The 12,987-nt window shown below is 41.1% G+C and overlaps 1 protein-coding gene across 1 annotated transcript in view; it reads left to right on the top strand.

The window, feature by feature from the left end:
* Positions 1–11,366, top strand: part of PHOX2B (paired like homeobox 2b) — a 15,494-nt gene extending 4,128 nt beyond the window's left edge. Inside the window, exon 3 of the mRNA XM_008641507.2 lies at positions 11,313–11,366. Coding sequence (XP_008639729.1) covers positions 11,313–11,366 — 54 coding nt within the window. The remainder of the gene's footprint in view (positions 1–11,312) is intronic.
* The last annotated feature ends 1,621 nt before the right edge of the window (positions 11,367–12,987 follow it).

Raw genomic sequence — 12,987 nt, 5'->3', positions numbered from 1 at the left:
CCCCGGCGTGTGGGGGAGTTGAATCCCCCGGCCGATGTGCCGGGTCCCTGCGGAGCACGGGGTAGCTGAAGACACCCGGCCTCGCCAAGTCGAGCAGGCAACCCGCTCCGTCGAAAACCCTCAGGTGAGGACAGGTTCCCTCCCCGAGAAGAGCCGGGGTCGCCGCTCATCCCGATGCCCCCTGCCAGGGCAGCTCCTGCAGCCGGGCATTCGCGGGTTCGCTGCAGGGACGTCGGGGTGATGAACTCTGTCTGACTCTGGCACAGTCCGTGGAAAAAAAAAAAAAAAAGGAAAGAAGTCTGTAGTCGGTTTGGCAGAGAAGCAAACTTTGCAAGGGCCTTGTTATCTGCAGCGTGCAACATCTGCACGGCTGGAGGGGCTGGGGAGAGCACGATTGAAAATGTGGCAAATGGATCGGTGCTGTTTCACTAATAAAGTACTTGAATCGTCAGGTTTAAAATGCTATGATAAAAATATGCAGTGTATTTTCTGGAGGAAAACAACTTGAATGCATTTTTAAAATATGTGTTTTGTTTTAATGCGGGCAGATTTTGCCATTTTACTTTTTCTTCTGAAAGTGATTCCATGATCTAAGAACATCTTTGTTGGAAGTGAATGGACTGCCTCTAGGAATTACCCAGCTGTGGATTGCAGAGCAGTTCTGCTGATAGTAATCCACAGGTAAAGATTTTCCTGCTGGAGAAGCTGCAGTGCTCAATCTGCTTTACCATGGCTGAATTGACCCCTGAGCTTTTAGAGAAGGTGAGACCTGTATTACAAGTAAAGCAACCAACCAGCCAAGGGTGCTTTAAAGGTATCTCTCCTGGTCAGGCCTTGCTGCGTGAAGATGATGAGGTTACATTTTATGGCATGCTGTTGTGATTTGAAAACATCGAGAGATGACAACACACTACTATTTTTTGGCCAAGTTCACTATTTTGTCTACTAAAACTTGGGCTTTATTTCTAATACAAAGGTTTCAGCTTCCTACAGTGAATCTAGCTACCTGTCTGCTAGACCTCTCTTTTCTCACACTGTAAACTGATTTGCATTTTGATCTATCTTCTTCCTGGTAAGTTAAATAGGCTGTGTTCTTTATGTGTCCAACTATCCCTAAGGCTCAAACTTCTACAATTTTTCCAGATGTGGAACCACTCTCTCCTGTTTCTGAAGATGCCTTGCAGAAGGGATACTAGGATAGTACCAAACAGTGCAGTGTCTCTCAATAATGGTTCATGCAGAGCTAAGATCACTGTATTTCTGATCACAATTTCCCACTTAGGTATCTAAACTTCTCATTAGTCATTTTTGGAGATTTCTGTTCTGTCACTGACCCATAAATCCTTTCCCAAGCCACTGTTTTCCATGTTCTGGTCACCCCCACAGCAAGGGGGACCATGGGAGGCCTGAGGGATATGGCACTCATGATTCCTAAGGACCAGTGTGCCTGTGGCAGACCAGTTGGAATGGTTAATTCATCAACCTTCATGATTGCTCAGTCAGGTAGAAATGGATGGTTTGAAAATACACAAAGTTAACTTCTCCTGCCTGTCTGCAAATGCAGGAGTTGGAAAAGGAGTATTAGTTAAATGAATAACCTAAGGTTGGTGCTGATCTTTACAAGCACAGAAGCTAGAGCAAGGCCATGGGGTACCCAGCAGGAGCCCAGGTAGGAAGAGGATGCCAAAAGGCTGCTTACCAGTGGTACCAGTGAGAGCTGAACAGGCAAGGTGATCCTTAACACTAAGAGGTGCTCTGGGGCTCACAAGGTAAGGAGGTCTGGACAAAAGGACCCAAGAAGCTAAAGATGCTCCAGTAAAAAATGAATGTAGTATGGGTTTTTTTTTCCCCTTGGGTTTACCCCCTCACATTGTTCAAATAAAGAATAATTTGTTATACAATCCAACTCAAATTCAATATGAGCATGTTGTATTTTGAAGGGGTCGGATGTAAATTCACATTGTGTGTTTGGAACAATTTGAGTGTTTCATTGTTTGCTCTTCTAAATACCAAGAGTTAGAATTCAGGTCTAATGTTGAATTTGGCTCTTGCACACAGCCTCACTTCCTTTTCTCCAATACATGAACAGAAAAATTAATTCCTGATTGCAGTATGACTCTCTTTGATGGATGCATTAATGCAAACATTAATTTTGCTACTAAGGAATACAAGGCCAGCATACAGGAAAACTACAATTAATAAAAACACTCCCTTTCAATGATAAGTAAGTGTGTCTAAATAGTTTAATCTTTATATATTTGCACTTATTTGAGTTATCAAACTTTTACCACCAATGGGAAAAGGAGATGTCATGAAAAGTGCCTGTGGTCCATCAGAATATATATTTTAAACACTCTTTTCCTTCCGCACTGTTGAAGTGTACCTGGCAGGAATCCCCTAAACAAGCCTGACTCCAGTCAAGGCTGTCAGCTCACTGTTGTGGTCTGAAGCATAAGCTCTTTCTGAAGTCAAAATCTGGGGTTTCTTTACATGGATAGGATCCCCACAGTACAGAGGGGGAATGGGACACAAAACTCAGTGTTAATTCCTAGACACCTGTGAAACTAGTACCTGTCTGTAACTCTTGATGCACATTTAGCCTGAATTGCTAAGAGTCAAAAAACATTAATGTATAGATTACTCTCATCATCAGTAAAGCAGATCAGCACTATGAAGGCTGTATATCAATGGGAGATGAAGCCTTCTATTTCTGCCACCAATTCAATTTGTTCTTTTACAAGCTATCACCCAACAACTGCTATGAAAAAAGCTGGTGGCTTCATCCCAGGTGCTACTAAAATCTGGCTCCATCTTAGAAAAACACCTTTGTGCCTTGTGCTTCGCACAACAGCTCATCAAGTAGGCCAAGGAATGATTTGAAAGGAAAACCATCTTCTTGATTTGTGGGAACTTCATCCAGAAACAGCTCAAGAAATTTTAGCCGTGAAAATAAAGCTCATGCTTTCATATTTTAGGCTGAAAATTTCCTTTGGAGAGAGGAAATCCTCTTTTGGGCCGATCCTTGTCATGACTATCATATCAACAGGAAATAAAAATAGTTGCACTTAAAAAGAAATATTATTTCATACTATTATGACAGGCTAAGGCCTACTTCTTGCCATTTCTTTCGGAAAGAGAGGTAGTAAGGGAATGCCAGTGACATCTCTTGCTGCTTCAAAGAGTGTTTAAATTACATATGAAGTCTGTCAACAGTATTAGATAGAACTTCAAAGCGGTCTTGGGAAGTACAAGTGAGCAAAACTATGCCTTTCCAGCAGTCTGAAATCTAATGTCAGCACTGAGGCCTCTATCATCAGGCTTAGCATATGGATGGGGTCTTCAGAAGCATCCACTACAGTATTGTTTCACAGAAAGATGTTTATAGAAATAGAATCAATATGGTAATTTCCCCTAAGAGGAAAGCCTACCTGGGGAACAAAGCACACATTTTATGAATTCCTGTGGTTATTTCATTACAGAAAAGAAATGGAGATTGTGAAACCTGTGCCTAAGAGAATTGGTAATCTGGCATGGACATGGTATTTGGGAAAGCTTGGGTTGCTCTTTTCAGAGGCATGCATCGCCCAGAGCTTTGATACTCAATGCCTTTGAAAGTTAATTCACTTCTTGAAACCTCCTGAGAGTGCCTGCAGCAGTCCCTGCCTAACGACATAGCCACAAACACCTGTGATTTCAGGGCTGTTAAAAACCCACCTATGGTTTGAAGAGTAAAGGGTGGAGGTTCATCCATCTCCTATCCATCGGCCATGCCAGGGATTTCATGCAGCAGCAGTAGTCTACATTTTCCCAGCCCACTGCCTTTCTTTCCTGATGACAAGAGAGCCAAGTCACCTACAGCCAGCTGTGGCACCCAGCAGTAACTTAAGTTCTGGGGCTCGTTTCCAAGAGGAGCCAGGAACAACCTCTTCCTTCCACATGTTTCCTTGTGAATAACCATGAAGAGGCTGGATTTGGCTCAGCATTGGCTTGCCTTCCTTTTGTGATGCTCTGTGCAGCTTTCTACCACTGTGGCTACCTGGGGTTTGTACGACTCTCTTCCAGAGAACCAAGAAGAGAATTCAGCTTCAGTGGGTGTTTGCCTCAGCTTTGCAGATGGGGAGTGACAGCAGAGCTGCTACAAGGTAGAAATTTTAATTCTCATTGGGGTTTATCATAACTGTGTTAGTGGAGTTCAGTGCAAAGTATAGTTACACAGATACACTCCACAGGCTGTCACAGGCTGCAGGCTATTTCCACTTTTTTTTAACTTAGAGAGTCTGACATCACAGTTTGAAATAATCTCAAAACATTATTGTCAAGAGAATTCAGAAGCTCTTGGCCCTGTATTTATTTCACAATATCAAAGTGTATCTAGAAAGAGCTACCAAAATGTTTGTGCTGTATTATCTTAAAAAGGTTACCAAAAGGGGTGAACTCTGGAAATAAGCAGTTCAGGAATCTCCATAGATAATATTGCAAACAAAATGCTGCCACAAATAGCATGCACATATCTGAGGAACTCACTTTAATGCTAAAGTTATACACTTTATTTAAAAACTGTGTGTCTCTTCATTTTTAATAACAAAATCTTCCTACATCTGGAAGAAGAGGTAGTTAAAACTCTATCAGCTGCTGCTGCATGCACTTGTAATGCATTATGTGACAGCCTATCTTAGAACAGTGATGCTTTAAACATGCAGATCTAATTATCACTAGGACTATCTCTATGGAGACAAGAAGTTAGATAAACATGGTGTGGGTAGTTTTGTCCTGCTGTAGGAAAAGAGGATGCTCTAGATGGATGTCTAAGCCCTTCGCTCCCATCATAATCAATTCCCACTGGGAATGTAGCACTCCCGAAGAATTTCTGGGCTGATTCACTGACTATCAAATCTGGTGCCATTCACAGAAAAGCAGTAAGAAGGAGCAAGGGCACATATCATTCAAGAGAAGTGGAAAAGTTACTTGTATTATACAGTGCTGTACTGTATAATACTAAGTATGAATACTAAAACACTGTAAAGACTGGAGAAATTAGACCAGGCACCTCAGGTTTTTACCTATTTAATCTCACCTTTCAGTGACCACATCACTCGACCTCCTTCCCAAGCTGGTTAGAGAAAAAAAAAGTAGGATAATACGTAACAGTGTGATCATTTGATTCCTGACTTGACTTATCCTAGAACCAGAAAAAGGGGATACTCCCAGTCACTAGATAGTCAAACTGAGACTCATTGCCACAAGATTGGGTTGATGTGAAGTTTTTAACTGAATTCTGAAAATCCCGAGCTCTTAAGTAAGAATATCCAGGAGGTACAGCTTCAGCTAATAAAATATTCTGAAAGATTTCTGACATAAACCCACCCATTTCAGGGTGTAAGCCAATCTCCACTTATTGAAGGTGAGACCTTTAGTAAAAACTTTTCACCAACAAATTTCTTGTGTGTTCTTCTATATCAGCTGCTGCTGTTCAATTCTAGAAATAAGTTTACGAACAGTAGATCACAAGTCTTAGGCTGTACACCACCCCTTATTTCAATATTCTAATAGCAAGTTAAAGCATACCCTCTCAGATTTCCCTCGTTTACATGGCTTTATTGTCTTTTTGTTTGGTAATAGTCCCTGTTATATTCACAAGGTCAACTTCAATCCTGGCCACAGTACATTCCACAGCTGAAGTCAAATAAATCTTCAAAAGTGATTAATTTTTCCTATTATTGCTGATTACTTTCAGTGATCAATACTTTCACTGGTGTATACCACTAATACATTTAAATGTCAATGTGGGAATCAATTAACTTCAATTATTTCCTTTCAAAGATCATGACATTTTGTTGTTGCTGAGATTTTTGGATATATACACACAAACTTATGACTACATTTGTCTTTAAAATTGTCCAGAATGATATGTACAAAACCTCATAAGTATAAAATGCTTTAAAATAATTTTTATAAAATAGTTAAAAGGAATAAAAATGAAAATATTTAATCACATAAAAATAGGCATATTAAACCCCCTGTAAATTCTAAACCCAGTTACATGTGAATCCTGAACAAAAAGGGGTTTCTCTAAACAATGAAAAATATTAATGATACAAGAGAAAATTCAATTTTATAACTGTGTATTGTAATTCTCTATGATTTATAAAAGGCAAAATTCAGATATGCTATACAATATATTATCATTATGGTGCGACTACACTTTGGTCTAATAGAATCCCATTATTTAGAAATGGAAAAAGAAACCCCATTAGATTATAGGCTTAATTCCCTGCCAGTGCTGAGGTCACAGTGCTTTCACTCTCAGGCTTGTCTGTGTGAAAGCTGCTGGTACAGTTGAAGAGTTTTCTTGAGCAGGCAGAGATACTGAAAGGCAAGAGGAGCTCTGTGTTGACATTAGCAGTCCCATGAAGGAATAAAAATAGCTGTAGTGGGTAAATCATCTTAATTTATAATTTTAAAGAAGAAAAATCTATTAAGATTTGGGGGGCAAATACCCCAAAAGGGCAATACACAGCAGTACTGTCAGTATATGAGGATTAAGGGTCAACTGAACCAAAGCCACAACAGTGCTTTGAAATGAAAGTAGTCCTAGAACAGCATGAAGAGCCTTGTAACATACCTGAATGCGTGAGATTTTTCTGGACCTACAGCTGTTGAGACGTTTCAGCTGATACTGGCTTTGATGGGATCTACTCAGCCTAACTTTTAAGAGTAAAACCACATATTGGGGATCACTTAGTTTTAGCCTGAAGCTGAAATGAAGTGGGAGAAGAAAAGCTCTCTTACAGGCATTTCATTGGGGTAGTAGGGAAGAGAGATGGATACAACAGATTGATGCCCCAAAAGTCCCCAGCAAAATTATACCTGTTGTGGGCAGAAGAGGTGAGAGACCTTCAAAAACTCTCCTTTCTGAGTCCTCAGGCAGAGGAGAAGGTAAGGGGGAGACATGCTGCTATGTGTGTCTAGAGGGCTGTGATCCCACTGAAACTCAGGTGTGCCAGTCTCTCCATAGCCTGCAAGTGTGGGCTCAGAAACTCCTCTGTGTGTTTCTTTTGTATTTCCCAGATCAATCTAGGTTCTGCGATCTCCTTTTCCCCCCGATGATAAATGAGCCACAAGGGACATGCTCTCTGAAGAGGCTCCTTTGGCATGGCAGTTTCAGGCAGAGAAGAACTCAGGTTTCAGCTGAGAGTATCCTGCTATCCAGGGGGGAGTCATGTCTCCCAGAATTTTCTGCACAAAGGTAAAAGTTGAGACATGTCTTCTGAGTTGTGCTGAATTTTTCTTACAGGGGACAGGTACACTAGAAATGCAATTTATTCTCCTCCATAATAACTATTTCTTCCGTCACAGCAATCACAGTCTCCATCCGCCCACAAATGGCAGCAGGGCTTCAGGGGATTGTCCAACCCATTGCCACACAGTACACCAAACCTGCTTTTATATGTCACTTGTTTTGCTCATTGAGGTTATGAATTGTCCCCAAACAGTTTTTCTTCATGAAAGTCATTCAGTTTTCTGTGAGCACCTGGACCCTCCCTTCCCCCCCAGGCACCAAACTGCCACACAGATTAGGGAGTTGCAATGACAGGTCTCAAAATGCCCACGTGTTGCCATCACTGCCGACAAGCCTGTGCTGCTGACAAAACTGTCACCTCATGCTTCAAGGAGCTGTGGAAGAAAAATTTGCTTTTAGCAGAAGGGTTTCTATTCGTGTATCATTAAAGGGGATTTGTGACTTTAACAAACTGGGTATTAACCATGCTGCTGGCTGCTGTACAGAGATATTAAAATTATTGCTTACTATCAATGGCAAAACTGCTGAGAAATAAGTTTTCTGTTACTGCGTCAGGAGGCACAAATTGCTTAATCACTTGTGTAATTTATAACAATAGTTATAAAAACATATCAGATACTGCTAATCAGTGCAGCTCCATCTTATCCATGAGGATACAGTATTTCAAAACTCACACCAAGTTCCTGTTCTGAGAAAATAACTTCAAAATGCTTTTTTATTCAGTTGCCAGAGCATATTTTTTAATTTTTAAAGTCCTGGGCTGAGTAGTTGACTCACTAGCATACAACTCAAACAAATGAGATATCACTGATGGAAAACTGATGGAAAAGAAGATTTGAACAATTATACAGAACAGATAAGCCATTAGCTTCTCCCACGACCTAATGATGAGCTCTGCTGGATCATTCAGGCTACAGCCATAATTAAAACTGGTTCTGAGTCATTCTTTTGCAGCAGAAAACATTAACAAAAAGGAAATCTTTGGCAACCTCCATGCAAGGGAGGACTAGGATGAGACTGGTGTCTGACACAGGTAGGACTGAAATGTTTTTGAAATATAAAGCGATAAGAAAGAATTGTCATTTTATTTAATAAGCTACTGTTCGGAAGCATAATCACAGCCGAATAAAGACCTGAACATGCTTTTCCACCTTGTATCACCTGTGGGAAGGCCATTATTCAATTATGCTAAATGTGTTACATTATTCTATTTATTCCATGCTTAAATTAGTCAGCTGTTTCAACCACATCTTTCATCCTGTTGCTTTAATTAGTTGATATATGTCATTTCTGTATTTGACCTCCTCTTGATGGAAACACTGACAGCCCTATTTTTGGATTGGTTTCTTTTTTCCAATTGAGAAGCATAATTTTGTGATAAATGAAGTGTGAACCCCATTCCACGTGGCCAGTTTGTTCAAACCATCTCAAAAGCTCCTTGTGAAATAAGAAGACCTGCTAGGTCTGTGCTGCCAAAAGGAAAGCATTAAGGCTGTTTATTGCCATCCTTGGCCACTTTACAATTACAAACACAATTGCCTTTAAACTTCCAATTTAGAAAGAATATATGCAAAAGTGTTCCTAGCTGTAGGCTCATTGCTATTCAAGCAACCCCAACCACAGTCCTTGAAGCAGGTGGCCTCCTTTTTGGCCACCCCAGTATTTTCAGGAAACAACTCAGCTTCTACTGGTAGAACAGTATACATAGACTTAATAGGGCTGGTTCCTGGTTTTGCCCAGTTGGTCAGGGTTTTTCCTTCAAATTTTCTATGTTCAGACCAAAATTTCATTCTAAATTGCCTTCCCAATGGCTTACCTCTGTGAGGCATCTTCTTCAGGTACAGTACTATGTAAATATTACTGCAGTGGCCAGAGTTAAGAAAAACATTTACTTCTATGCCATTTTTTCTGTGTTTCGCCAAATCAAATATTTAACTATTCAACAGCATCTGTTAACATGCTAATAACTGGATAAATAAACCTAATGCAGGCGAAACATATTCTGCAGTCCAGAGTACTCCTGAGGGACTTTCTGTTATCTTTAAAAGTGACCGGGGGAGCATGAGAAAAAAACAAACACGAAATCAGCCCACCTAATGGAATGGTCCCTGCTCTAGGATATACTTTTAATAGTTAATTAATATTTTTAAAATACTTTGATGAAAATATATGCTTAGTTTTATTCTATTTGAAATAATTCAACTGGCAATCCTTTTTCAGAAAGAAAATTATTGTTGCTGCCGCACAGCTCAAGTTATTACCCAAAGTAATAAGCTTGGCAAAAAAGCCTATTATTTCAATTCTTGAATAAGGACTCCGTTCACATGTCTAATGCCCTGTGTAAGAGAATTAGCAGAAACTCATCTCAGTGTGGTTTCAAAAGAGGAAACTAAGCAGACAGCCTTGTTAATTTAGCATATAGACTTGGAATAAAGTACAACATCCATCATCTCTTGAAATTAAATTAAAAATTGGTCTTGTGTCCAAAGAGAAGGAGCCAATTTTCTGCTGGAAGCAGAGTCTTGGAAGATCACTAAAACCCTTAATGGTTCTTTCATTGTGGGAGCCAATATGAAAGAAAAACCAGTTTGGGAGTTCAAATTACCCCTCACATTAAATGCTACAACATGTGCAATCTTCAGTTTGGGCCTGTTGCTGTTAATGCAATCACAGGGAAGTCCTGCTGTGTGTCTCTCCTGGTCCTTACAATCGCCCCACGTGCTACTGGATGCTTCAGCAATGCTGAAGAGGCTTTTGCATGCAGGGTGAAACACCCGTCCTTACCATATGTCGTGTATCATTCTCGTTCTCCCACAGTAGGTTCTTATGTGTGATAAAAAGATGCTTGCAAACACACTGAGATTTAATATCTGGGGAAAGGGAAGCCTGAAAATATGTTAACAAGATTTTCAGCATTAAAGACAATTTTGTTTCAGATTTCAGCTGTTAAACATCTTAATTTGTTTTGCTTTTTACTCCAGTAACATAATGCTAATACACTCTGACAGCTTGTGACTCCACGCTGAGGAGGTTTCGCAAACCAATCTCTTTACTTGAAATTTGATTTACAAAGTGCCTTAGTCCTTTAGCTGTGTGGCAGCAGTCACCGGTGCTACACTTGTCATGACTTAAACTAGGAGCACGATCTGGGCAGCTTTTCCTTGTTTGTTTATTTTCTCCTAGTGAAGGATTCACGGAGATGAAAGAATCCTTTTAACTATTTAATGTTCTCATCCATCAATAACCTCAGTCCAGAAAATACTGCTGTGCAATGTCTGGCAAAGGCCAAAGGAAAGGGTGGATTTTTTTGTTTTGAGGCATATATTAAACTCCTGGTGCAGAACACAGGTAGCATCTATGCAGTTTTTTTGTACCATATTTGTTTTGGATGTATTGATCTAACAGTTAATGCACAAATCTTTTGGATTCCATGTTTTCCTTCCAGCCCAACCTAGCTTTGGCTGGTCCTCTCCAGGAGTAAGCTCAGCTTACTTTCCAGGTGCTTATCCTACATACAGCTGCAGGTCACTGCTGAGCCAGCAGGACCGCTTATTCAGCTATAGACCACCCCCAGCCTTCTGTGGGCCATCATTTTCCTGAGAAATCAGGTTTTTGACATGTGAGGAGTACATGAAGTGGCACTTCATAACACAAGTCCATGCAGAACAGGCAACAAAACCAGTAGATAACCACAAACATTTGCTCTCAGAGGCAGCCCCCCAGGCTGTGGCCTGCTCTTGGCAGGGGTAGTCTGCCACATGCACGTGGCTTGTATGGATGGAGCATATCCTGTCACATCCCAGCATCCTGGCAGGTATGTTACATAGCATAACCACCTCCAAAGGATAAACACCATATGGACTATTCCTTTGAGTCTTTCTATAATTAACTGGAGAAGCTGATTTGGCACCAAAACTTAGTGAAAAACCTTTTCTTCACCTTTCCTCCAGCAAATAAATTTTTAGATATTTTTAAAATTATTTATTAAAATAAAATGTCTGTTATTCTCCAGGCAGAAGGTGGTGGAAACAGCAGTGTGGATGTTTCCATCTCTCCTTCTCCATAGATGAGACATTGAAGCCAAGGTAACATCATCTAGCTCAGAAGTCAATCCTATAAAGAAGAACAGAAAATAAACCACAGTTCCTGCCCCACTGTGGCAGGCATCACTCATGAAAACAATGTGCTTACACTTTTAAATCTCCTTTCTCTCAGAAAAGGAACACCTTTTGCCATCTTTTCTCTCTAAAGGGCGTTTCCCCAGAAGGGTTCAGCTTGCCTCACTGAGCTCGGAGCACAGGAAATGACCTGCCAACGCCGACAGGTCTGTGTGCCCAACACCAGCCGACTGCAGGGCGATGCTGCGCTGGCTCCAGCCCAGCCGGCTGCTCCCGGCGGTCTGGTGTAGGCAGGGCGAACTCCGCTGCTGCTGCTGCTTTGTGTGCCGTGCTTCTAGACAGGCTGACTCCACACTGATGGGCTTCTTGCTCTGGCGATTTTTGCTGCAGTACTCAGACAGCCTGGTCCTTCTGAACTCCACAGTCATTATGCTGTAGTCACAGTAGCTGGTAAATGCATGCAAAATGCTTTGGTTTGGTTTTCCTCTGAGTTTCAAGCGCATTTATTGTCAGGTTATAGGCTAAATCAAAATCACAAGTGAGACATTCTTTGCACAAATTAAATGGATCTGTGACCCATGTATTCATTTGTAAATACAGGTAAACAGTATTTTTCTGTCTCACAGTGGTGTTTTTAAATCTGATTCAACTAACCACGGAAATGGGCTTCAGTGTTTTCTGGTGATGATGAGCTCTAAAAACCTGAAAACCACATTGAGCTACCTACACTTTCATATAAGACCAGTGGCTCTGTAGCTGAGGCCTGCTAATGATGTCTGCGTATCTGGGAGTGTGCATCAGGTATCCTTGAAAATCCAGGTGTTTCCAAGTCTCTGACATTTTGTACTCATGTATTGTGGCATTCAAAATGATTCAAAATCTAGCCCAAGTTATTTTATATTACTGCAATAATAAGGAAGTAATTGATATTTGTATTCAAGCTTCAGCTCAGTACTGTCAAAAGAGATACATATTGTCATAAAACCGTAAATAAATAAAACCGTACTTATTCCCTTTCCTGGATGACAAGTACTATGGCAGCCTGTGGAGAGACATGTCCTCTTACATTTGCCTTGCTAGCCACAAGGTTTTAATAAAAAGTCTCAGTGCAGCATGCGCACCTTTGCCACACTTGGGCTGCTCCAACCACCTTCTTGCGCACCTAGTTCTGCTAGAGCATTCCCCCAGCAGGCAGTGCTGCCCTGTTTGCTGAAGTCTTGCCAAAGCCCACCAAGCAGCAACATTGGTTATTTTACAGCCCTTTGTTCTAACTGAACATGCACAGGAAGCAGCTGGGAAATGCTGTATTGATTAACTGAGAAGAATTTCTAGCTTAAAAATTAAAATCTCCAGCATCTGAGGGAAAAAACTGAAACTGTCTGTATCAGATGCACAGCAAAGGTGCAGAGAGAGCAGCAGTGCCATGAGCCAGGCCAAGCTGAATGGGCAGCCAGGCAGAGCCAGCTCCAGCCAAATGAGCCTCCTGGCAAGCTGGGATGTGCCATGGGGGCACAGCTGGATTTAACTGGACTCAGAACAAGGCTGAGAAACTGGTTATGTCCTAGGCTG

This window comes from Corvus brachyrhynchos, unplaced genomic scaffold, assembly GCF_000691975.1.
Source record: "Corvus brachyrhynchos isolate BGI_N302 unplaced genomic scaffold, ASM69197v1 scaffold17, whole genome shotgun sequence".
Classification (NCBI taxonomy): domain Eukaryota; kingdom Metazoa; phylum Chordata; class Aves; order Passeriformes; family Corvidae; genus Corvus; species Corvus brachyrhynchos.
The sequence above is the reverse complement of the archived record's forward strand: the minus strand, read 5'-3'. Positions and strand labels throughout refer to the sequence as shown.